Source organism: Uloborus diversus, chromosome 6 (assembly GCF_026930045.1).
Source record: "Uloborus diversus isolate 005 chromosome 6, Udiv.v.3.1, whole genome shotgun sequence".
NCBI lineage: Eukaryota > Metazoa > Arthropoda > Arachnida > Araneae > Uloboridae > Uloborus > Uloborus diversus.
Window position 1 is genome coordinate 4927464 of NC_072736.1, and position 27963 is coordinate 4955426.

At 36.8% G+C, this 27963-nt stretch overlaps 1 protein-coding gene across 1 annotated transcript in view; it reads left to right on the forward strand.

Annotated features, from left to right (window-relative positions):
* LOC129224166 (uncharacterized) overlaps nt 1-27963 on the forward strand; it is a 245757-nt gene that overhangs the window by 75110 nt on the left and 142684 nt on the right. Inside the window, exons 2-8 of the mRNA XM_054858583.1 lie at nt 18210-18257; nt 19890-20347; nt 20447-20581; nt 21123-21318; nt 22024-22228; nt 22430-22527; nt 23429-23666. Coding sequence (XP_054714558.1) covers nt 18210-18257; nt 19890-20347; nt 20447-20581; nt 21123-21318; nt 22024-22228; nt 22430-22527; nt 23429-23666 — 1378 coding nt within the window. The remainder of the gene's footprint in view (nt 1-18209; nt 18258-19889; nt 20348-20446; nt 20582-21122; nt 21319-22023; nt 22229-22429; nt 22528-23428; nt 23667-27963) is intronic.

Here is a 27963-nt window from a genome sequence, read left to right on the forward strand (position 1 = left end):
TAGAGCAATCGGAGCAGAAGGAGTTAAACTTGAGGTGATGATGCTTTAAAAATAGTTCTAACGAGTGATAAAGAAAAATGACTAAACAATTTTACTTTGAAACGTTCCAATCATTTTTATCAACTCCCTTTCTTTTTGATAAAGTGGTTAATATATTCCAACATTGATTCCTCTTTTACAGCAGCTAGTTGGTTTTTTTTTAAAAATGTCTCTAAATAGTAAGAAATGGCAAAATAATTTCAAATACAAATAATAATACAATAAATACAAATTAAAGATAAATAAACATAAAACATATTAGAAACTTGCGAAAAAATGAAAATTTGTAAGGTATATTTGTTGAATAAGGTACTGTAGATGTGTTGCAACATATTTATACTGTATGTCACAAAAAAGATAGTAGTTTAGAATGGGGTGGTTTCTTTCAGTCAAAAGTACTACTTTTAGTCATTGAAATGGATAGAATGAGCAAAAAAAAAGAAAAATAACTTGGATCCAGAAAATACTTTCATTTTCCCAACAGTTTTTTTTAAATTATTTTTTTAAAATGTCCGATTTTTCAAACAAGGCGTGGTCATTATGACGTCACAAATGATGCAATTTGGCGCATCTTTCTACTACGTTTCCACGTTATGGTAATCAAGCAGCGAATTACAATTGCGCTCTACGCTTGCTACCAACCATATCGTTGCCAATACACGTGAGTAAAGATGCGAATTAAATATTTTGTTCGGTGAATGGCAACATTGAATGGCGTTTCATCATTTGTGATGTCACACGACAGAAACATAACAATGAAAGCGCAACGATTTAAATATTTTTTTAAAAATATTAAACTTAAATAAATTATTTTAAAAATGGTCAGATCCTATGTTTTTAAGCATGCTCTTTCAAAAAAAAAAATATTTTTAAAATTTTGGAAACGACCCCATTAAAATTTAAAAAATAATAATAAAAAATAATTAAAAGAAATTAAAAAAAAAAGGTTCTGATGAGAAAAAAATTGTTCTCACAGAATCATATCTGTTTTGTCTCCATAGAACTATGTCGTTTTCTTCTACAACTAAAATTTCGTCAAAAAGCTCCATTCTTCACCAGCTAAATTCATACTTTTCATTCCTATCGACAACTGCAGTTATCATTAGTTGAAAACGCTCATTAGTTTTTTCCTTTCTTTCATTTCTGACTGAAGGCGCATACTTGAAGCCAGGTCGACGAGAGGCCATGTCAATCTAGCCGGAAACTAGTTGCCCGGCCCTTGAGGAGCCCGACTTCGAGTTCAACTAGTGCAAATATTGTAAATTTTATGGAGATGGGGGCCCCGGCAACCACAGTGACGAGGGGTCGCCATGGCTCTAGGCGGCCCTGCTTGAAAGTTGCGTTTTATTCCTCAACTGTGCCAATAAAACGCAAATTTGCTTGAAGATACTCAGTATTAATTATTTTTTCAATTGTTTACAGATTTCTCTTTACTTCCTTTTACAAAAAAGGAAATATTGTATTCGAGAAAAAAATTTCACTCAAAAATCGGCCTTAATTTCCATTTTTCTCACCCCCGAATGAATGTTGAGGTTTTTTTCGACCCGACCACACGTACATATGTACCTAAAAACGTATAGACGCAAGAAATATCGATTTTCACGATTCCCGAGTTAATTACAATGAGTTTTCTCGTGACGTCTGCATGTATGTGCGTATGTGTGTATGTATGTCGCATAACTCAAGAACGGTATGCCCTAGAAAGTTGAAATTTGGTACGTAGACTCACTCCTAGTGGGGCCTAGTTGTGTACCTCCCCTTTTGGTTGCATTCGGGAGTTTCTAAAGGGGTCTTTTGCCCCTTTTTGGGTGGAAATCATTGTAAATTGCGATGCAAACTCAAGTGGTGTTATAATTTGGCGGGCACTTGGCGATATATTGCCAGTCTTTTGGTCGCCAAGTTTTGTCTCCAATTTGGCGATTTTAAAAAAAAAATCTGGTTTCAATGTGGCCATTGTTGGTGATATTTAGAGAGTTCACTCAGCTTAAAATTGCAATAATGGGGAAATAACATTAAATTGCTGTAAAAGGAAGTCATGTGATGCATACATCAGCTCGTTTTGAGCAGTGTAGTTCGAAAAAGCTGTTGAAGTTGTGTCTGTATGAACGAAAGCGATGGTTTCACAAGTGTGCCCCTATCTGTTCTCAAATAAAAAAAATCCCAAGTTCAAATTCAACTGATGTCCTAAGCGGGACGCATTAGGAGCTCAATTCAACACATTATTTTTTGGAGCACATTCGGAACTGAGTTTGGTGCACATTCAGGTGACTAGAACATTTTTTCTGCATTAAAGCATTCCAAACGCGTTTCTAATATACAGTGTTGGCTTCATTATTTAACTAAAGAGTTTTTTTTTTTGTTTTTTTGTTTTTTGTACATTATTTGTACTAAAATACTATTTATTTTACTGTTAAAGTACAGTACATACTGTACACTGATTATTACGTTATTTTAGCTTAATTTAATATTTGCAGGTGGCAGCACTGTCTGCTTTGTTTATGTTCTTTGTTTATCTACCTACCAGGAACATAACCTCAATCAGCTTAAACAGTTCACTAGTTATTTTTATTAGTGTGTTCTGTTATATTTAAAGTTAGTTTTAGGTAATTAGTGAGTATGTGCATGTGAGTATATATAATAGTGAGTATAAACAATTTTCACCTCCTTTTTTAAAAAGTTAAGAAATGGTGTAAACCTTGTGAAAAGTATGCCAAAAAGACTTAAAATGCTCATCAAGAACAAGGGAATGCATACTAAATATTAGATAATTATTTCACTGTTCGTTAGTGTGTCTATAGTAATGTAATCAATAAAGAATTTGCTTTTAAAAAGTCTTAGTCTAATAATTTGGCCAGCACTGTATACTGGGAATTCGCAGTGAAAAGTTTTGATCCTCCAGATGAAAAGACCATCGATATTAAAAAATCGATCCATTACGGAAGTTAGCCTACAGACATCGCTCCTTAAAATTTACAAAGCTGTCCACTTTGCCTGAAATACATTTTAATGAGACATAGCACGAGTAACTATGTCAGATTTCGCAGTTAGAAATGTGGTAATGACTCAACTGCGCGCAATCCTGCCCCACCCCCTTCCGGCTGTAAATAGAACTAATTCACGGAACAAAGGTTCCGATTGAGATGGATTGGGACAAACGCCACGATGAATCATACCTCCTACGTCACTTTGATATGAGTCTTGCTTCACCACAAGAAGATTCCCCTGGTATCACATGCCGCTCTTTCAATGGGATAAAGATTCAAACTACTCCGGAGAAGCTAATTGTTGTTATGTTTAGGTTTATACTATCGGGATATAGTGCTGCTCTGGCGAGTTGACCTACGACATTGCCAATGTTTACCTCTTTTTGGGGTAAATGGAAAGGGTAATCGGCTCTGACTTGAGTTGGGTTACTTTCTCAGTAGTTCGAATTCGCGCCAATTACCCTTCCCTATTACCCGAAATAGAGGTATAGAATGTCAATCTTGGAGGTCAACTTATGAACTCAGTCAGTCTGTTAACCAATCGGCTAAAATATCATTTATACTGCTAAAGCAGCTATGATTCGATTATAATTCCCCATGTCACCAATTTCGCACTGTCCGATTTTACTTACTGATTGGTGAAACGTTTAATGAATCATCAAATTTATTGACTTGTTCTTACAACGTTCCAAGTTACTGTGAGCTACTGCGTTCAGGTTGAATATCTTTACTAATAATAAAGCTGAAAGTCTCTCTGTCTGTCCGGATCTCTATCTGTCTGGATCTCTGTGACGCGCATAGCGCCTAGACCGTTCGGCCGATTTTCATGAAATTTGGCACAAAGTTAGTTTGTAGCATGGGGGTGTGCACCCCGAAGCGATTTTTTGAAAATTCGATGTGGTTCTTTTTCTATTCCAATTTTAAGAACAAAATTCTCATAAGATGGGCGAGTAAATTGCGAAATTATCATTACGTGGAACCGTAACATGGGCACAAACCAATTGGCGAGCCAATTCACCATACATTATTTGTAAATATACAGGCGAATTAAAAACCTTTTAATTTTCCATTACGGGCAAAGCCGTGCGGGTACCACTAGTTACTAAATAATTCGGTAACCAAAATTAGGATAATTCCTTAATTCATCTCATCCAAGGTCAAGAGAAGGAAGGATCCAAATTCAGGATTTGGAGAATTTTATAATCTGAAAAGGAGTTTAAAGAAAAGTTTGAGGGTGCAAATAGGGTTCTGGGTCGATTTTATTCGGTCGCTTAAGGGGATCTCGACCCCCCTGACCCTTCCTTTGGATACGCGCCAGATCTAAGGTTAGTCGTGACGAGACATCTCTCAAGCCAAAATTAACTTTCTTATGTTTGACTCTAACGAGATGCGTTTTCCACACATACAAAAGCAGCTAATAGCGTCTACGTTTTGGGTAGCCTTTACTAGAACCATTTCTTCAAGACCCACTACACTGTAAAACATCCATGCTGCTTCAATGGTTAGAATTCTAAAAGTTTCGGCTTCGCGGAATAATTAGGTCAACACTGATCATAAATCTCGTCAGTCATGGTGACAAATATAAGAATGGCTGGCAAGCAATCTCCTGTTCCAAGCTTTAAGAAGAAAAACTAGTCGACCAAATCGCTTGACAAAACACTCTGAAGAAGAAGCCTTTAAGTGTTCCCAGGGGCCAGCGGGGGGGGGGGGGGGCAGGGAAAAGAATATTAAAGGCTTTAATTAAAAAAAAAGAAAAAAGCTGTGAAAAAGAGGACTCAGACTACTGTAACTTTACCTTACTCGACATAGTTGATGATGTCAACTAGATGAGTCTAAGAGATAAACCAGACTCAAGTACTGCAGCTTGCATTTTTTGCTAAAGAAAGAGTAACAGAGTATTAAAATGATACTTTTCGTTTAGGTAAGTAAAATACACAGTATTTTAAATAGTTGCTCCATAAATAAGTTGAAAGATAACAAAGAAACTTTTCCCGCTTCAAAAACATGAGGATAAACATTATATTAATATTTCTTTCGCTAGCTGAAGGATGGATTAATAGTGAAATCGAGTCTAGTTTTTAAAAAATCCTGCTAATAAGCGATGCATTGTTTCTTTTGATATGATGCATTTACGCGAGAGACAGAGGCCAAAAAAAAAAACAAAAAAAACGAGCTGATGTGTACATCACATGACTTCCTTTTACTCCAATTTAATGTCATTTTCTCATTGTTGGCAGTTTTGATGTTATTCAATAGTTTACTCTCTAAATATCACCAAAAGTGGCCAAATTGAAACCAGATTAAAAAAAAAATCGCCAAATTTGTCGCCAAGTTTGCGACAAAACTTGGAGACCAAAAGACTGGCGATGTATCGCCCATGTGTCCGCCTAACTATAACACCACTTGAGTTTACATCGAAATTAACAATGATTTCCCCCCAAAAAGGGGCAAAAGACCCCCTTTGGAGCAACCGAATGCAACCTAAAAGCAAGATGCACAACTAGATCCCACCAGGAGTCTTAAGTACCAAATTTCCACTTTTTATGACATTCCGTTATTGAGTTATGCGACATACATACACACGTACACACATACGCACATACATACGTACATACAGACGTCACGACAAAACTCGTTGTAGTTAACTCGGGGATCGTCAAAACGGATATTTCGGGTGTCTGTACGTTCCTAGGCATATATCCACGAGTGGTCGTGTTGAAAAATAAACTCAACATTCATTCGGGGTGAGAAAAATGGAAATTAAGGCCAATTTTTTAGTGAAATTTTTTTCGCGAATACAATACTTCCTATTTTGTAAAAGGAAGTAAAAAAGAGAGAGAGAGAAAGAGAGAGATAGAGATAATCAAAACGTAGATTTACCGAAATTCCGGTTAATAAGGATGGAGGGGGAAAACGAAAGTAGAAACGATTAATCATACGAGTGAAAGAAGACGAAAAACGCGGAAGTCTCAAAAGAAATCTCCGCACATAGCCCAGTGGTTGGGTAGTTGAATACGGAAGTAATTGGTGGAAAGCTGGAAATTGTTTTAATTTATGCCGTATGGGTCTGTAATGACCATACTAAGTTTTCCCCCTTCTACTAAGTGAGCTTTCGCCACAGCGTCCAAATTAGTGCCAAAAAACACCTGTTTTTTCATTAGTGTTACAATATCTCAAAAATGGCTCTTAAAACGACCAAAAATACATGCAGGTTTCTTGTAGAGCACAAAATACTGAACAAAATGAGTACCTACAACCTGCATTTTTGTTAAATATTAAGCTCACAACTCTATTTCAAAAATTGGCTTAAATTACTAATTAAGCGCTTAAAGCCAGAACGCACCTCGTTCCTACGCTCCCTAACGTAAAAAAATGGCAGGAAAACTTTATTATGTTTATTATTGTAATAGAAATATATCGTAGGTGGAATAAAAGTATGAATGAGAAGGAAGGAAGTTGAAAGTAAGGAGGGAGGGGGGGAAACGCGTATCCAGGTTAATTATGCTAACCCCTTCCCACTCCCACCGGCTCTCCCTTTCTCCACTGAAATACCTTCGTTCCCTCCCTTCCGTCCACTCACCCCTTTCTTAGAGGCCGAATAAACCTTTTTATGCTGAAATTTCTCCCATTCGCTAAAAATTCCGGAGGGTGGTTTCTTACAATCGAAATTTTAATGCATTTCCAATGGGAAACTATTATACAATATATTTAACAACACGGCTTTTATATCTAAGTAATTCTTAAAAGTAATTCTTCTAAGAAATTAAAAATAGTATAAAAAAAAATAAGTTCAGAAATACAAAATTCGCTTTTCAGAGTATGTATGATGAAATTATACTCGAAACAGTATTCATATATCACTCATAAAAAGTAATCTTCTTTTTATCTAACTATTGACGATAAATAAACAGTCAGACTTATTTCAATGAACACTCAATTTTTGCATTCTAGTAGTGCAAAATGAAATATTGATCAAATTAACACACAGATAAGAGTAATTAAAAAGGTACTAGACACGTAATTGTAGAAAATATATTTAATTACGAAAACGTGAGGTACAAAGGGCAACATTCCAGATTTCAAAACAGCTCTTATTTTCTTATGTAACAGCTTCTGACACACACCATTACTGCCATAAGAGAGCAAGAATGGTCTGTACAAAACGCAAAGGACATTATGGTCACTAAGCACTTCCAACGCTGCAAAAATCATTTTTAGGGAAACCAGGTGTTATATCTGTTTTGTGATTCTTGATGAACTGCAGATGAACACTCTATGAGTTATTAAAAAGCAATTCCTACCTGTGTATAAGCCTGTGTTCTATATGATATGTTTCGTCCTTGCCTCAAGCTAAAAAAATAAATGTATAACCGGAAGTCGCTAATTCCCCTCAATGTTACCATTTCTAAGAAAAAATCTTAATTCACTCTACAAGCCTGGCACACCAAATTTTCTGTTATCTCGACGCTTGCAGTCAAGTTCGTCGATAATTTAGGATCTGTTACCAATTATTCAGGATAAGATTTTCGATTGCATATTGCAGCTGGAAAGTTTACTAGAGTTTTATTTCATAATTGCACATTGCAAACATCGTTTTAAGAATAAACTAGATCGTATCTTCAGTTTTTGATTTCAGATACATGAAATTTGATTAAATTTATTTCAGTTATTGTATCACACAGCAAACTTATGGGGATTTTTCAAAATGATATAGCATGTAAGCAGGCAACAATGAACTTTCATTTTCAATATTAAGAATTTTGAATTCCTTCTTGCTAAATTATTTTGCAAGAACAGTTAAATATTCTGAGTTAAATATTCTGGCTATTATGTACATTAAAAAAAAAAAAGAACATTACTGTATCTGAATGATAGGTTTTAAATGATTTCGAGGAAAATCCACGAAGAATTTATAAAAGATTATAAAAACTTAACGGTAAATATGTCGTCCCCCGCTTTTTTAGTTTTTTTAAATGGTTATTGTGTCAAAACGAATCGTTAATTATTGAGAGGGTGATATAATTAAACAACTTCTTAGCCATAAAAGCTGTTTTTTTAAATATATTGTATAATAGTTTCCCATTGTAAATGCATTAAAACTTCGATTTTAAGAAACCACCCTCCGGAATTTTTAGCAAATGGGAGAAATATCAGCATAAAAAGGTTTATTCGGCCTCTAAGAAAGGGGTGAGTGGACGGAAGGGAGGGAACGAAGGTATTTCAGTGGAGAAAGGGAGAGCCGGTGGGAGTGGGAAGGGGTTAGCATAATTAACCTGGATACGCGTTTCCCCCCCTCCCTCCTTACTTTCAACTTCCTTCCTTCTCATTCGTGCCTTTATTCCACCTACGATATATTTCTATTACAATAATGAACATAATAAAGTTTTCCTGCCATTTTTTTACGTTAGGGAGCGTAGGAACGAGGTGCGTTCTGGCTTTAAGCGCTTAATTAGTAATTTAAGCCAATTTTGAAATAGAGTTGTGAGCTTAATATTTAACAAAAATGCAGGTTGTAGGTACTCATTTTGTTCAGTATTTTGTGCTCTACAAGAAACCTGCATGTATTTTTGGTCGTTTTAAGAGCCATTTTTGAGATATTTTAACACTAATGAAAAAACAGGTGTTTTTTGGCACTAATTTGGACGCTGTGGCGAAAGCTCACTTAGTAGAAGGGGGAAAACTTAGTATGGTCATTACAGACCCATACGGCATAAATTAAAACAATTTCCAGCTTTCCACCAATTACTTCCGTATTCGACCTTTTTTCACTCCCCAACCACTGGCCTAACACTCGAGATGAAGGTAAAAATAACGACTGCTCGTTCTAGGCTGCTGTAGAGAGCGATGATGACAAAACGTTTTCCCCCCGTTGCTTTCTGTGATTGTGAAAGAAACGAAACATTTTCTTTAAAGAAGCGGCAATTTTAAGGCTGAGTAAAATTAATTAGTTATACCACAATATGTGCGCAATTACAATCATACTTGAAGTTCAGAAATAACCATTATGAACAATAATTCTGTCAGCTTTCTTGCTTCAAGAAACGCACATATCATACACTCGTTACAGGGTTCATAAAAATGACCGTAGAACGGTCATATTATTGTCTCGCACGTGACACTCATACATGTCATTAAAAATAATGCCTTAAAATATCAATGATCAATTTTTTTCCGCTTAGCAAATTACAAATTTCTGTGTGAAATCTGAAGCAAAAAATTTCGTCCTTGCCATTCAAAATCATTAATTTTTAATGAAATATATGAACAGCCAAGTGCGGTACAAGTGGTTGACGTTTTCGTGAAATAGTCTTACAACTTAATCAAAGCACAAATACTGCAAGGAGCTACAGACACGTGTTTTGGAGTCTCAAAGGAACCCCGTTTTCAAAGCAGAAAAGAGAAAAGAGCGTAAAGTCATCAGACGAAAGCCAGCAATATTTGTGGTTTCATTACTTTGTTGTTTAATGGTAATTTTTTCGCAGAAAAATATTTATTTATGTCTGGGTTTAGGGGTGCCCACATGAGGGGATTATGGCGCAAATTGCGCCATCAAAACGTTTGGGGGCGATTTTTTATTTTTTTAAATTTATTTATTTAAATTTGTTTATTTATTTATTTTTAATTTAATTAATTAATTTTATTTTATTTTATTTTGTTTACATTTTATTTCATTCATTTATTTAGTTTGTGTTTGTGTCACTGGCGCAGCACAGAACTTTTCTAAAATGATAATATTGATAACAATAATAAAAAATAAATAAATAAAAAATATTTTAAAAAATAAATAAAACATATTAAACTAGTATGTTGTGGCCATCACGAAACTTTCTTCTATATTTTTCTTCTTTTTTTTTTCTGATCCCTCCCCATGCTTGACGAGGAAGCAATATTCCCGACAAAATCAAAATTACACATGCAAAAACTTGACGACCATCCCAATTCGCAACTCCAACGAACTATAGGGGGCGCTGCAGTCACTGTCTAATGGCGAACGTAAAAACTAAAACAAACGCATGTGGTAACTAAGAAAATGCTAAAAGTGTTGTGATTTTTCTTCGTATGTATGATTTTTTCGCTTTATTCTTTTAAAATTAATTTTCAAAGTCTTGTGGATATTCTGGCCCACGTAGAAAGAAATGAGAATTCAAGAAGCATTACTAAACGTCAAAGATTAATGCAAACTACGTAGTTCGTAGTTCTAAGCAGCTATTTCCACGATGTTGAATTCGATATTCTTGATAAAACTAAATAATAATTGTGGCCTGACAAGAATAATAATTAATGCTAGAAAATTCAATGTGACATCACAAATTATTATCGAAAGAAGATGACACTTTTTTGCCTTGCTTGGCTAGCACTTATTGTTTTGCATTTGTAGCTGAGTTATTTCTCTCGAATTCCAGAATCGGTTAATTTAAAATTTTTCTGTTTCGATTTTTCTAATTTCTGAGTTACGATTTAATTATGTCATGTTATGCAAATCATCAACAAAATTTTCACGGATATATGGTGGTAGTTTTCTTTTCAGTTGATTGACCATTATTTCTTTTTACTTATCGAATTCTGTAATCTTACTACCATTTTATTCCACTCATGATAAAAATTAAAAATGGTTTAACTAAAAACGCGAAATCTCGCCAAGGCTACTTTGCTCGCACAATACTAAAACTATAACCCTAAACAAATTTGGCGAAACCTTTCAGCTGAGAATAAAAAGAATAAAGTAAATTCTTTCTCGGTTAAACATTTTTCATTTTGTTCTACGATAATATATTCAAGAAAATATTTTGCATACTGTCCATTCCAACTAAATGCTGCTGTAAAATATGGTTAGTTTAATTAATTTAAGATTAAAAAAACCCATATTCTTACAAATTCATACAAAACAATAAAATTTTTTACCTTTATAACGTTATCCAAGTTTGTTAATCCAGAATTTTCGCTTTCACCATTTCTCAATCAACTCATATTTTAGAAGGAAATAATGAAAACTAACATTATTTTGAGAAGCTCGAGAATACTACTAAGGGACGAATTAATTTCCGTAGCTGAAAGCAAACTAAGACACATCGATTGCGTTAATAAATACTCAGAACAAACTGCCTGTTTTACGTCAGCAGACATACGTGGAACGCAATGTGGCAATGTTTTAGTTTTCCCGGCAGTTTTATAAATCACCGCAAGATAGCGTATTCGAGCGCTGGAAATGCGAATGTCTGAATTATTACAAAAGCAAAGCAAAGAGCGAAAATTGAAAGTTATTTTAAAAGCCTTGCTTGAATTAATTAAATATTTTATTTGTTAACAAACGCAAAATGGCAACAGTTAAAAAATTTAAATCATCGCGATTTTCTGGTTATTTTCCAACAGTTAAAATCACGCGAAATACGCAGACGACAGTCGATTACAATTTATCTTTCTTATTGTTGCATTTATAAAGCTATTTTCATTCACACATAAAAAAAGCCTTCCATGGAGCAATTGGCGCCAAAATTGAACCAACGCCTGTTTACATATGGATTGACATTTATTCCAAATTTCATCCAGAAGGTAGCACTACTTCTTGAGATACGGAACTCACAATAAAAAAAAATGAACGCTCGATTGCGCCACCCCCTTTTTAGCTATTGACACCAAAATAGAGTCAGCACTTATAACCTTTAGGGGCTACTTGTCGATAAATTTTTCTTTGATTCCGTTCATTATTTCTTGAGATACAGCAGTCACAATTGACGACAAAAAACGCTCTATAGCTCAACCCCCGTTTCAGTTATTGACACCAAAATTGAATCAGCACCTGTTCCTGTTAATGGCAACATATGGACCAAATTTTGTTTGATTCCGCCAGTTACTTCCTGAGGAATAGCAAGCACGCGTAACTGAAAAAACGTCCCATTGCTCCACCCCCCTTGGAGGAATTCGCGCCAAAGACCAATGGGCACAAGTTCACATAGGGGCACATATGTGTACCAAATTTCGTTCGATTTCATGCGGTAGTTTTTGCTGCAGAGCGGCCACAAAAAACTGGTCACACACAGACGTGACACACACACGGACACACACACACAGACAGACAGACATTTTCCAAAAATAGTCGAAATGGACTCAGCACACCTCAAAACGTTCGAATCCGTCAAAATTCGAAATTCGAAAATTTGCACGAATCCAATACTTTCTTCTATATATTAGATATAGAAGAAAGTAAAAATAAATGGAATAAAAAAAGGGAGCTAGAAAATAAAAAAGGGGAGGGGGTTTAAAATTTGGGGTGTGGGGAATGCGCCATTGAACTTGGGGGGGGGGGGATGGGCACCCCTGTCTGGGCTGTATCATGGTCTAAGCTACTGATTCTCAACCTGTGGTCCGTTGGCGATTTTCATGTGATCCGCAAACAGCTAGTGAAAAATAATCTATGTCACGTTTTAGTTGTAATTAAATTTATTGTCGAAAACTTATGGATTCATCCAGTAGCGACACTGCCGAGGGGCGGAGAGGACAGTCCTCCCCGTTGAGATTTTTTCGGGGGTGACGCTAAAATGGACTCGAGCTTATAAAAAACATAAATACTTTTAATTCCGAAATTTTCTCCCAATTATATCTTAAACTGTATGTAAGGTACAGGGTTCATTATGAAAGTAATGAGCATTTACTGGCAAAGTTTGTTTATTGATCGTAATTTGTACAAATGTTCAATATTCTTCAAAATACATTCCTCCTGCATCAATACACTTGCGGAGACGTGTTAGCCACGCCTGAAAGGCACCCTGAAACTCCTTGAAGGGAATGCCTCTCAGGAACGTTGTAACATGGTGTTGGATGTTTTCCACGGTTTCCCAGTGTTTTCCTTTCATCTTTCTCTTGAGTCGCGGAAACAAAAAGAAGTCACATGGAGCTAAGTCGGGACAGTAAGTCGGTGAGGGATCACCGGGGTGTTGCTCCGGACCAGGAAATTGGTAATGATGAAGGCTTTGTGACTTGAAATGCAATCGTCCTTGAAGGCTTCTTGCAACATCTGGAATGTTTCGGTTGCATTTTTTCCAAGCCTCACGCAAAACTTTACGGCGTTTCGTTGTTTAAGCGAACGCTCCATCGTGTCATGTTACAAAAGTTGAAAACACACTTCAAGCGGAGGCACGTATCTCCTCTCACACTGCTCGAACTCAACTGACGACCGGATGCATTGAAAGGGCATGTCCCCAACCACATTTTCCAGCCAGTTTTACCGTGCTACCATCTATCGTCGCGTCACAATAACATTATGCTCATTACTTTCATAATGGACCCTGTATTAAATTCCAACGGAAACAGAGCAGAATATTGTGAGCAGGGTCAGTAACGTACGAGACAAGGGAAATAGTTACATGAAATGAGTTCATAATCAATACTTGTCTTTAAATGTGCACTTTCGTCACATCACATGATTTTTTTTTTTTTAATATTATAAACCTCATATTTACGTAAAACGTTATTTTATTTACTTTCTTTTTTTTAAGTAGAGTTAACACCGTAAATTACCGCTACGGTTGACATCTGTACTAGGTCACTCATTTCACCTCTAATACAATGGGGTTGTTTCCTTCAGTCAAAACTACTACTTTTAGTTACTGAAATTGATAGAATAAGCAAAATAATAATAATAATAATATAAACATAAGTAATAATAGTAATAATAACACGGAGCGAGAAAAATCTTTCATTTTCCCAACGCTTAATTTTTAATAAATTTTTTTAAATGTCCAATTTTGAAAATAGGCGTGGTCTTTATGACGTCACAAGTGATGTACTTCGGCGCACCTTCACTGGCGCACTGAATGCTTAAGCTTGCTGTCTACGACGTTTCCAGCTTATGATAATTCAGTAGCGAATTAAATATTGCACTTGCTATCAACCATACCGTTGCCAGTACGTGTGAGTAAAGAAGCGAATTAAATATTGCGCTCTGCACTAATGGCATCAATGAATGGCATTTCATCACTTGTGATGTCATGTGCAGAAGCGTAAAAAATGAAATTGCACCGAGTAAAATAATGGGGTGGTTTCCTTCAGTCAAAATTACTAATTTTAGTCATTGAAATGGATAGAATGAGCAAAAAAAAAAAAAAAAAAAAAAAAATACATGGGCCCAGAAAATACTTTCATTTTCCCAACATTTTTTTTTTAAATTAATTTCTTAAAATGTCTGATTTTTCAAACAAGGCGTGGTCGTTATGACGTCACAAATGATGCAATTTGGCGCATCTTTCTACTACGTTTCCATGTTATGATAATCAAGCAGCGGATTAAAATTGCGCTCTACGCTTTCTATCAACCATATCGTTGCCAATACACGTGAGTAAAGATGCGAATTAAATATTTTGTTCTGTGAATGGCAACGTAGAATGGCATTTCATCATTTGTGATGTCACACGACAGAAGTGTAAACAATGAAAGCGCAATGGCTTAAGTACTTTTTTTTTAAATATTAAACTTAAATAAATTATTTAAAAAATGGTCAGATCCTATGTTTTTAAGCATGCTCTATCAGAAAAAAATACTTTTATAATTTTGGAAACTATCCCATTGTTAAAACATACTTACCTTTGTATATATAACTTTGTCAAACTATTTAAAAAACGGTTAAATCCCATGTTTTTAAGCGTGCTCTTTCATAAAAAAATACAATTCGGAAACTACCCAATTATTAAGAAAATATCATTTATGTCGTACGTGGTATGCTTAGGATTCGGAAGGGTACCAAGTGTGGTCCTCGGAGTTCAGGAAAATATTTTACTGCCATATTTATCTCCCGAGTTGAAACTCAGTCAGTCACCTGAACTGCCGATCAAAGCCTTACGGGAGCTTGAAATTCGGACGCGTGGTCACGCTACGATTATACCCATTGGTTGTTCTATTTATGAAAGTACAATTATGCCAGTGAAGGCAAAAACTCAATAGTGAAAACAAATCGTTGAATCCAAAACATTTACAGTAGACTCTAAATAACTCGAAGCCTTTTAACTCGAATATCCCTTCATCTCGAAGTTTTCATTCGGTCTCCAAAACAATTTTGTGTTTTCAATACACAGTTGTCTGTATAACTCAAATGTACTCCTTTTAAGTCGAAGTTTTTACCAGAGTTTCGTTTCCATTTTTTGCATAAAAATGCAGTGAAAATAAGAAAAGAAAAAGTTTGTTTTTTTCCCCTTTGACACATTGCTTTGCTTATCAGCTTGTGTGTGAGGGCGGCGGGAGGAGGGGGGGGGGGTAATTTATTTGCAATTGACGAGGAAGTATTATTCCCAACAAAAACAAAATCACAGACTCCAAAACTTGACGACCTTCCGAATTCCCGATTTCTTTTAAAAGTAAAGCAAAGAATGAAAATTGAATATAATTTAAAAAGCCTTGCTTTAAAACTTAGACATTTATTTGTTAACAATCACAAGATGGCAACAGTTAAAATTTTAAATCAATGAGATAACATTTCCGATACAATTAAAATCACGAGAAATACGCAGACGACAGCCTGTTACGATTTATTTTTCTTATTGTTGCATTAATAAAGCTATTTTTATTCATACACAAAAATAAATCAGCCCCCCCCCCCCCATGTTGCGATTAGCGCCAAAATTGAACCAACGCCTGTTTACATATGGATTCACATTTATTACAAATTTCATACAGAACGTAGCATTGCCTCTTGAGATATGGCACTCACAATGGAAAAAAAAGAACGTTCAATTGCGCCACCCTCTTTTCAGCTGTTGACGCCAAAATAGAATCAGCTTCTATACCATCTAAGGGCTACTTGTCCATAAATTTTTGTTTGATTCCGTTCATTATTTCTTGAGATACAGCAGTCACAATTGACGACAAAAATCGTTCTATAGCTCAACCCCCGTTTGAGCTATTGATACCAAAATTGAATCAGCTCCTGTACTTGTTAAGGGCAACACATTTACCAAATTTTGTTTGATTCCGCTAGTTACTTCCTGGGGAATAGCTGGCACGCATAACTCAAGAAACGCCCCATTGCTCCACACCCCTTGGAGGAATTCGCGCCAAAAACCAATGGGCACAAGTTCACATAGGGGCACATATGTGTACCAAATTTCGTTCGATTTCATGCGGTATTTTTTGCTGCAGAGCGGCCACAAAAAAAATCTGGTCACACACAGACGTGACCCACACACGGACACACACACACAGACAGACATACAGACATTTTCCAAAAATGATCGAAATGGACTCAGCACATCTCAAAACGTTCGAATCCGTTAAAATTCGAAATTCGAAAATTTGCACGAATCCAATACTTACTTCTATATGTTAGATATAGACTGCAGGGGGATTGTGTTCCGGTATTTTACAGGATTTCCGGTATTTTCATCTTGAATTCCGGTATCTTCATCTTCGAAAATACCGGAACTTCTATATTTTCAGAAAAACTCATTTTAGTAAAATTTAGGGCGATGTTTAATGAAACGAAAAAATCCAAATTGAAGACATTTGGTATCAATATAAAGCGTAAGCTACGGTCATGTTTTGTAAACTGGGGGAAGGTAGAAAGAGAAAAGGGATAAGAGCTTCGACTCCTGTCTTTGTTCTTTATGGCAGTTGGAGGAATTGATCGTATGCAAATATTTTCTTTATTTTATATTCTGGTTTATGATCTTTATCTGCGTTCGTTCTGTTGTTATTGAACTAATTCTAATTATACTTTATCGTTATTAATATGCTCCTCGTAAATATAAATTAGTTTGTTTAGTTAATTCTTACTTTTCATTTCGCTACTATTTTTGTTTGATAAATTTATTCATTTGAACTTTGCATGTTCTCATTTAAAAAATGAGGTATCTGGATAAATCTGAAGATATTGGCTCCATCGATGCAGGAAAGAAGAACAAGTTTAATTGGGAATGGTTAAACAGAGTGGATTCCTACAATGAAAAGATGGAAATATAGTGTAAAAAAATTGATAGGGCTGGATTTTGGTTTTGTGTTTCTTGCAACAAGCCCTTTACATTTGCTAATGATGGTGTGAAGGCATTATTGCAATGCAACATTCTTCTACAAATACTCATAAAAGAAACCGGGAATCATTAAAAAATGCTGGTGTATTAGGCTTTAGTGTATTAGTAAATGAATGTAATTAATGGTTAAGGATTCAGTTACAAAGGAGGAAAATAAAACATTCTTTGAAAAATTTTAAGAAATGAGAAAAATTAAAAGAATTTAATTCCCACCATGCACATGGACGTATGAAGTCCAATTAAAACTTCGAGTTTTAGCCCCAACAAATAACTAGGTATCTAAATTATTTATATACATAATATGATGTGTACATACACGTAATGCATATATATGCCCATCAAAACACTTGTTCTTCTTGGGAAAAAAAGTTCAGGTATTTTTTCATGGAGTTACAATCACCCCTGTAGAAGAAAGTAAAAAGTAGGCTTTATTTTCCGGATGACTCAAACCATCTGCCTTAAGTACAAAAAGACGTTTAAAAGCAATATCAAGTGAGATTAAGTGAAAAGAAATTGGGACTACGACATACAAATTTGCTGAAGTTTTAAGATGCGATAAAAAAATGTAAGTAGTCAAAAAACTTCTCTTTTCAAAGTATCTTAGTAAAATGTATTCTTTGGAAGTATGTTTTTACGAAATACTTAATAGCTAGTTTTATCCAAACCATAAGTGTTATAGTCTACCCATTATGCACTATTCCTGAAAAAGAAAATACAAATTATTTTTGAGATGTCTGAGAAAGTAATTTTTGATAACGCAAGCTACCGATTGCTCGAAGGTTTTAACGGTCCTTTGGAGCTTCGAGTTATCGAGAGTTGACTTTATTAAGCATATTTTATTTTCTAAAACAAAGAAACGATACATTCTCTGATCTTTTTCATTGTTTTTTTTTTTTTTTTTTTTGAATAAAAGTCTGCTGATTCAATTGTAGTATCCGTGTGGATGACTGAATCAATTATTTTTCTTTTCTCCGAACGCTTTTAAATATGATTATAGTTCCATAGATATAATGTTAAATAAAATTAGATTTACACTTTATTTAAAAACATTTCGGAATGATTTTGCTCACAGTAAACGGTAAGTGGTCATTGTAATAAAGTACGGTAAAAATTGCGTGTTTAAAACTGCATTATCGAAATGTTGTTCTAATCGATTTTTTTCAATATTTTGCAGAAGCCCAGTGGAACTTACTATGGCACACCAGGACGAAGTTACGGAGCGGTAAGAATCTAAATATAATATTATCATTTAACATTTAGTCCTTTCACTACTTTACTGAATTGTCATGTTTTTGCTTAAAATGAACTAAGTTTAGCATGATTTCTAAAACTTTTGTAACATTCAACCATTTTTGCGTTTCTATCATAAAAGGAACCGATACATCAATGTTTTGACTTCATTTCAAACCATATCCTGCAAAACAATGTGGTTGTTTCCTTCCGTCAAAAGTACTACTTTTAGTCACTGAAATTGATAGAATAAGCAAAAAAATACAACATGGAGCGAGAAAAATCTTTCATTCTCCCAACGTTCAATTTTTAATTATTTTTTTAATGGCCGATTTTGTAAATAAGGCGTGATCTTTATATCATCATGAAACCCTACCCCACTGGCGCACTGAATGCTTTCGCTTGCTGTCTACCGCGTTTTCAGCATATGATAATTTAGAAGTGAATTAAATATTGCTCTATACTCTTGCCATATCGTTGCCAGTACACGTAAGTAAAGAAGTGAATTAAATATTGAGCTCTGCGCTAACGGCATCAGTGAATCGCATTTCATCACGTGTGATGTCATGTGCAGAAGCGTAAAAAATGACATTGAATAAACGCACCAATTAAAATAAATTTTAGAAAATATTAAAATTTGTCAAATTATTTTAAAAAATGGTTAAATCCTCTGTTTTTAAGCATGCTCTTTCTCAAAAAAAAAAAAAAAAAACCTTTAAAATTTCGTAAACAACCCAATTGTTAATGTAAAATTGCTTAATGAAGAGACTACTTCTTCAATTCACATAATTTCTGTGAAAACTTCAAAAGAACTCCGAGAAGCTGTTGCAACAATAACCCAAAATTTTGCTAAGTCGTACTCCTTTAAATTTGTACTCTTTGGGCAAGTAAAGCATCAAATTTTAAATGCGATTAAACAACACATACAGCAAAACAAACAGTACATAAGATGCTACTTTAGATTAAGCTTTTGCCTTTCATAAATGTATTCAGTAGACAAAATCACCATTCGCAAATTGTTCGGTATTAGATATTGCTATATCTATAAAATGAAATTTTGCTGATAAGTGGCGAGCACGGAAGCATAATTTTCAGGATTCATTGTTGCTTGCTTGATTGTTGCTTGCTTAAAAGCTTGTTTTTTTTGAGCAATCACGATTGCTCATTGTTCTCATTTGACGATCCTTGGCGTTGTGGTTCCTTTTTCAGTTTGGACCAGGGGCCTCTGCAGCACCACCGCCCCTCGGCCTCCGGTCCTGAGCACTGACTCCCGGTAGCCGCTTCTCCTGGTCAGTGGCGTCCATGTCCTACACACACACACGCTCACACACACGCATCGTTACGCACATACACACTCCCACACATAAGCCGTTACACACATACACACACGCCTAAGTGCATACACACAGGTCTACGCACACACACAAGCCTACACATGCACGCATGTGCGCCTGCACACACATACCCAACTAAGCACAAGTAACCCCCAAGAGGAAGGGCAGGCTTGGGGGGACAGGAGTCGTTTCTAGAAAAATAAGTCCAATGAGTGGGGTCCTGTCGTGATTGCGAAAAACGTAATTTGAATTCTAAATTTCAGAATTCAAATAACCTTTTTTTTTTTCAGAGTCCATATGGAGCATCATACAACACTTACTCAAAGCCTTCATACACGCCATCATCCTCTTCAATGTATGGATCCTCATACATCTCACCAGCAAGGGAAAAATCTGTTGATCGAACCGGCTACACGTCCGACTACGGCAAATCCGGCTACACGTCCGACTACGGCAAGTCCGGCTACGCATCCGACCGAAACAGGATGGGATACACGTCCGACTACAACAAACCCAGTACGAACTATTCCTCCTATTCCAAGCCAACGTCCTACGGATACAGAGGACGAAGTGTTAGCAGGCAGAACAGTATAACAGGCTCAGACCGACTGTCCAGGCAGAACAGTCTCACCGGATCAGACCGGATAACCTGGCAGAATACCATGGGGGGATCAGAGCTGAATCTGTCTTCTGCGAAAGGCGGGGAAAATCTGTCCCGACAAAACAGCATCACGGGCTCTGATAGACTGTCTCGGCAAAACAGTATCTCTGGTGCAGATAGAGTAAGCAGGCAGAACAGTCTCACGAACAGTGCAAATGCTCTATCGCGTCAGAATAGTCTCAGCAGGGGAGATAGCCTGTACAGAAGAGACAGTTATGGTGGTTTGAATAACAGCACGTACGGTGGATACTCAAGATCACGTAGTAAAGAAAACGTTGAACCTCTGATAAATGGAACGGGTACATCTGAATCGCAAGCAAGGTAATTATTTCCTGTTCTATCCAACAGCAAAAAATGTATCATTATACTTTGTTATTTGGGAGTTTTATTGTTTTGTTGAATATTACATCATCAGCAGATCTTTATGTTGTGAAACATGGCGTTTGAAAATATGCTTTTTTGTTTTCTTTTGATGAATCAAACTTTTGGTGAACAAGACCTCTAAAATTTTTCTTCTCAGGATATTGAAAATAACGTAAATGTATGTATATATCTATACATGGGGTAAAATAATGTGTTAATGTGTGTGTGTTTGTGCGTGCGTATGTCACGCTTAGCAGGAAAACGGTTAAGTAACACAAACTCAAAAATATATAACACATATTGTACCGAATTGCTTATTGGACTATAAACCTCATTTATGAACTAAAAGAGTTTGCAAATGCATCTTTTGTAACAAAGTTATATTTTCCTACATTAATTAACAAAAAACCAAAAGAGAAAATTCCTTTCATGTTAACTAACACTTACAAATCAACACTTTTGCTTGTGTGGCACTGTTCGTGTGCTTTCTCTTGAGCAGGATAAACTGTAAAGCACCAGCAGATTTTACCTCCGAAGAATCGGAGTCCGAAGAAGAGACGGAATCTGAGGAATCCGACTCGGATGAAGACGTGAAACACTTCGTCACCAGAGGAACTTCACCAGAGAAGGACAGCACGCATAATGGAACTACTTCCACCCTTGCTGTCACGAAGAAGGAAAAAAGGCAAATAGATGTATGTTTCTAACTTTATTATAAGTTGAATGCATGAATGTACTGGGTGATACAAACAGAACAGTGGGGCTTCAAACTTGTTTATTTCTGAGATTAAAAATGGTACAAAAACGAAATTTGTTTGAGTGCTGAAATCATTCTAAAGATGTTCTATAGGACCTCCCTCCTGACTCCTGAACGATATCACATTTGTACTTAAACTCCTGCATACGCGTTGTCGCATGTAATCAGTCACAGAAGCTATTCCCACAGTGGTCCAACTTTTCAATTCCAGATTAGCAGATAAAGGGGTACAAAAGCTGTATGCTATAGATATCCCCACAGGAAAAAATCACATGGTGTTAGATCAGGTGACCTGGAGGTGGGGGGACGAGTCATCATAAAGTGCTAAATCACTCCCTGAATTGCCATTTTCACGTACTGAATACTAAATTACAAGTGGTACACGTACGACAATACGCAGATACATCTAGTGACTGCCAGTTAAAACTTTACAACTTGCTTTATCATTCAAAGTTCACCAGAAATCGTGGCCTTATGAAACCCCACCATTCTTTTCCAATCACCATTTATATGTATTAACTTGCATGGATTAGCAATTAAAGCTTAAACCCAATGGGCTGTGGAGGGCTAACTTCCTCCCTTGTTGTCACTTATGTCATTTTCTTTCTTTTTCCAATTATGTCATCGTCCTTCCTTTCTACAGCCAAATCAGGCTACAATCATGGCAGAAGCATCATGCCAAGTGGTTCCGGAAGACATTCCCGCCAGAAGGCAACGATTTATCTCGTCCCGCCCAACAAGCTTGTACATCAACAAGTACTATCCAAGCCCAAGTCGCTTCTCTTCAACCACGCCCACATCTTCCAGAATCACGCCCACAACGACTCCAACTTCTCCGAGAATTACGCCAACAACGACACCAACTTCTCCCAGAGTCACGCCCACAACGACGCCCACTTCTCCCAGAATCACGCCCACAACGACACCAACTTCTCCCAGAGTCACGCCCACAACGACGCCCACTTCTCCTAGGACTTATGGCTATGACAGCAAGGCCAGTACGGACACTAAAATCACGATACCAGAAAAAATCCAAACTTCGCCTACTTTTCCAAAGCAACAGCTGACAGTAGATGAACCAGTTTCTCATGGAGGATTCTCTAGAGATGCTTCTCCAAACGCTAGGGCTTCCGATGAGCCAAACAAGGTTGGTTATGTTTCGATTATAAAAGTTTATTTACAATGTAATTTTGCTTTTATTTCTGTCAATTTAAAACTAGTTAAATGAAAACTGTAGAGTCATACCCTCCACCGTTTTTATTACCTTTTAGCGAAAAATGCTTAACTGCAGTATATTTTTTAGCAGTTTTCTGCTAAATCGGAAGATATCGACAACCGCTTACATTGCTTACCTGATAGCACAACAGTCATGCCAAAATTAGCATTACATCACTGCTAGTAACAATTGTCACAAGTGGTAAAGTGAAAGAATTGCAGCATCCTACAAGAGTCCCACTGTGCCACATTCGTGATATGTTTCCTGTGACTTCACAGCAATGTCACTGCAACAATTAATTTGTGACCAGTCCCTTTATGACAGTTTGAAAAGATCACTACAACGTCACTTCATGACGTCACCGCTGACTGATATTTGTAAGTTGCTGAATCCTGCTGATAACTTTAAAGTGACAAATTTTGACATTCAAGAATCTTTCACACATGCGAGTCTCATTTTAGTCAGTGCACTATTGAGAGTTCTAAGAATATATTGTGAGAAATATAAGTACCTACTCTATTGCATGGCAATGCCTAAAAAGCTAAGCCAAGCCTTATTTAAAAAAGGGTAAACTGTTTAGCAACAAGTGGTCAACCAATCAAATTTTAGATGACTTGTACCGTTATGAAAATCTCTGAATTTGGTTGGTTAAAGTCTTTGATATCTTAAGTTGAGTGGTCGGTTTCTGATGAGCGTTGGCTTAGCTTCATATAATTTTCAAGTTCTATTTAGTTTCATTCATAGTCACAAAATTAAACACTAAAGTTACATCTCTTACGCATAAAACCACGTCAGGCTATATTTCCACAAATAAAGCTGTTCTTTTCCGTAGGATTTCCGGAAATCGGTTCTGAACATGAACGTAGACGATAAGCTTAGAGACGAATATGGTCGTCGTCAAGAAGAAAGGCGTCGTCACAAGCGTCGCAAAGGACGAGACACCCTAAATGTAGACAATGAATCCTCCTCTGCCACGCCCACTTCCTCCTCGTCCGAAGAAGAGTGCCAATCGGAGCAAGATCAAGAAGTTAAGAAGAGAAAAGTGCTTAAAAAATCACCGTCTAGGGGTGGTGAGTATAGTTTTGACAATTTTGTGTTGTAAGATTAAGAATACCTTGCCCTTTGCTATCAGACAACATTACATAGATGTAGTATTTACTAGGTACACAACGAGAAACCGGTTCCATAGGCAACCAAGGCTTCTACATAGACGGGCAAGCGTCCGAAAAGCGCATGCGCGCAAACAACTTTTGTCGCAGCCAGATACAAGTGTGAATGCAAACAGCGTTGCCATTCACACTTTGTTTCACTACACTTTTTCCCCTTTAATTCACGATTCGTAAGTTCAATGACTGCCAGTAGTAGCAGCAACGAAGTTGTGCATCTAGTTATATACTACATCCATGGAGTATTATTACACACAGTGAAATACTACAAAGGTTTTAGTAGACATTTACACAATGCAGTTTTATTTCTGATTGGCTTGTGGAAGTATTTAAGAAAATAAAAGTAAAAACTGAAAGCAATAAATGATCGTATCAAAATGGGAACCCAACCCCCAGCCAATAAAATCCTCCTATCTAAATAAACAAAAGATGCATCAATTTTATCATCCTTCAGAACCATTACTCGACCAAATATTTAAAAAAAGGTAATACATTAGCACAGACTGACTTAAAAACTATTTTCAATGGAATAAATACCTACTGTCTGTTCATAAATATTCTGTTTTGTGTATACACTCCTCAAAAGTAATATTGCAACACCAAGAAATAATGTACATAAAGGACAAGAGTGATAGCGGTAAGATGGATATGCAAATGATTAAAAAATGGACAAAAATGATTAACAATTAACCAGTTCATTTTTATCAAATGTGCCTCACTCAGGCAGACACATTGGCCTCAATCCGGCGAAGCACAATATTCATGAATTCATTGATGGTTTATTTAAGTAAATTCTGTACCTCAAAGCCAGAACAACGTAAGTCATGTAATCGCAACTTTAGAGGAGAGAGAGAAAATTTTTGTTTGACGCATGCAAAAGATTGGACGCGCGCTATTTTAACACTGGTAAATAATTATGCATATATACATCTTTTTTTTTCTCAGAATTGCATTCACATGGCTCGATGCGGAATAGAGCATTTTTTAGTGCCGGCAAGTTTTGTGCCAGTGGTCCTCGGTTCATGTCACGTACTGTCCAACCACGGATTGCATGGAATTTTCAAACGTCCAGATAAGACGAATCTATGTGAATAAGGGGTAAAAGTAAAAATTTGATGCGCGTATTCCTCTCACTTGAATGAGACTCTGCTTCTGCAAAAGCTGACATCGGTAAAAAATAATAGATTCGTCCATTTTCGGCTGTAAAACGGATGTTTGTCTTTCCATACAATCCGTGGTCAGACAGTAAAATGAGATCGGTTCATGTCACGTCCACAGATGCTCAATGGGATTCAGATATTCAGATCTCCAGAGGTTGTCGGCCAGGAAATTACGTTAAATCCGGTCGGAGTGTTACGAATTCCCTGTGCGACATGCGGCCTGCCATTATCTTCCTGTATTCCGTGTATTTAATGTGATGAAGCATAATGCCACCCCAAATCATGATGCCCTGTGAAGTTATGTGCACGATTACTAGTCACAGGGGAACCATTGACAACTTAACACTGGTCTAGAAGAGTGGCGTGGTGTCAATACCGTCGCACATACACTGTAAAAAAATTCCGAAACTTTACTGAGTATTTATGTGTAACGTTCCGGGATTTCAATGGTTTTCATCCATTTCCTGGAAAAATCCAGTATCATTGCCAAAAAGTTTCCTGAATTGCTACAAGTGGCAGGAATGCAGACTTCTCACTGTTGTGAAAAATATTTTTAGCTCCCAGTTTAAAGATTAACTAAGCGTACTTATAAAGTGTGTCGACCTCTGTTCGAATACCGCCCATCCATGCTGGTTAAGCTCTTAAATGGAACGAAAACTTGTGGGATACGCTGGCTTTGCAACAATTGCAGGCGAGTAAAATTCTCGTTACTTGCTGCAAATCTGGCTTAGCTTTGGCCTTGATTCTATTATTGCTTATGGAATTTCCTTTATAAATCAGGAAGGTGCCAAACTTTTATATTATACCTGCCAAAAATTTACTCCGCAGTTCCAGAAACACGACTGGCTTCAAATGGAAAGATTTCTGAAATTTTCAGGAGGCTTCCAGGATAACTTCAGGAAGGTTACCGAATTTTAGCGGAAAACATTCCCGGTTTTTGTAAGGTATATTACTGGTAGGAATTAGACACATCAGCTGCCTATTATTTTCCAGAAACGTTTCTGAATCGTTTTTACAGTTTAGGCCATCAAATAGCATCGGGTATTGTTCACGGATAAATCTCGTTTCTGTGTAAGGCAGGGGTTCTCAAACTAGGTGCCGCGGCACCTTGAGGGCCCGCAAGAATTGGAAAGGGGTACCGCGAGGTGTCCGAGTTTTGTGGCAAAGTGCTTTCAGGACCTATTTAAGAAACATATTACCAATACAGAAACAACGTTGACTTTACTGGAGGAAGAAATTGTACAAGTTTTGCTTTTGAAATATTCGATACGTGAGCCTTTCGTGATGATTCCAGATATCAAGTCTTAAGTCTAATTCTTCTGTCACTCGCTGTAAAAAGTCACAATTAATGGTCGTTCGTTTTCCAACAAGATAGGGCACCTCCTATTATCTGATGGACGCGTCCCATTTCCTCAATAGCGAGCTTCTTAGTTGTTGGTTTTTGACGAGGTTCTTATGTCGACAATTACCTTCTTTCGTGGTCACCGTATTCTCAGAACCTACCTTCAAAAGATTTTTTTTAAAATATTGTTACACCAAAGATCTTGAGTTTATGCCCCAGGGGCCACGTGATTTACGCCAAATCATCACAACCGCATTTTTTAGGATTGATCGTGACTCTCTACAGCGAGTGAAATAAGAATTAGACTTCATTCCGCCGCCATACGAAAGGTTCATAAATCGAACATTTCGGGAACAAAACTTGTGCATTCTCCAGTACGGTCAGCGTTCTTGCTGTATTGGTAAATATTTATTTCTATAAGGCTTCTAAACTCTGGAGGGAATTTCGATATGTATATGTAATAGAAGTAAATTTGGGTGTCATGGAAAAATTCCAATCCTTTAAAGGGGGCCGCGAGTCGTGAAAGTTTGAAAGCTCTTGGTCTAAGGTGAATTGATAGATGTAGCGTTGATCCAGAAAACGCTACGAACCAGCTCATTTTGCCAAGCGTTACACCGGTCCTGCCCCGAGCATCATGTTTTGGGATGGCATAACATTTGATCACAGGACGCCCCTGGTACACATTGATGGCAGTTTGACAGCGGGTCACACATGTTGAGGACCCTGTTTTGAAAACTGCCTGGCAACCGGAACTGAGCACATTAGATAATGAATAAACTATTTGATATTCAATAAATTACCAACCATTAGTCTGGGCTAAAGCAGAAATACGTGAAATACACCGCCAGCTCATTCATGACTGAGTGGTGACTGAGTCATGACTGAGCTCAATATGACGGAGCTGGCGGTGTATTTCACGTAAACTATTTGATTTTAAATATTTGTTCCCTGCTTTTTAGCCCTTTGCACATCCCGCTCACAAGTATGAGAATCATAGTACACCAACGAGGATCGGCGCCCATATACAGAACTGCAGGGGGGGGGGGGGCTCAGATATTCTAACCATGATTTAGCAGGATATTTCTTCATGGAAACCGATTTCAGGACAGATTAGAATCATTAAAATTTGACATTTACAATAACTTATATTCATTAATGGCTAGTGAAGAAATGTTTTTACATTTTTGCAAAGAAAAAAGTATTAAAGTAAGGAAGTTCTAGTTTTTAAGAGGGGGGGGGGGCGGGGCTCGAGCCCCCCCCCCTTGCTGCCCTATATGGGCACCCTTGCCAACGAGGTATGGTCCGTACCATACACCACGGTGTCCCAGGTTCAAATATTAAGGGGTAAATTCCAAGCAAAGCTGGCCGTTCCGGGTGCAGTTCACCGCGACGTCTGTGGATTATTTTCGAATACCAACCTACGAACCCAACCACACGGGGTTCACTACGCGGACTCCTTGTGGGGTAAAATCTAAGGCGTATCCGCTAAGTGGTAGGGTAAGGTCGAGAAAATTACCAATCCTGTAATTTGCATGACACTACCCACATACTTTCTTAGTGTTGCAATTTCACTTTTGAGGAACATATATTTATCTATATCTATACATTGTGTTGCAAAACTAATGGTCCATACTAAAAGGGGTCATAGACCTTGCCAAAACAAGCAACTTTCACAATGCAATGTGGGGTCGGAAAGCAA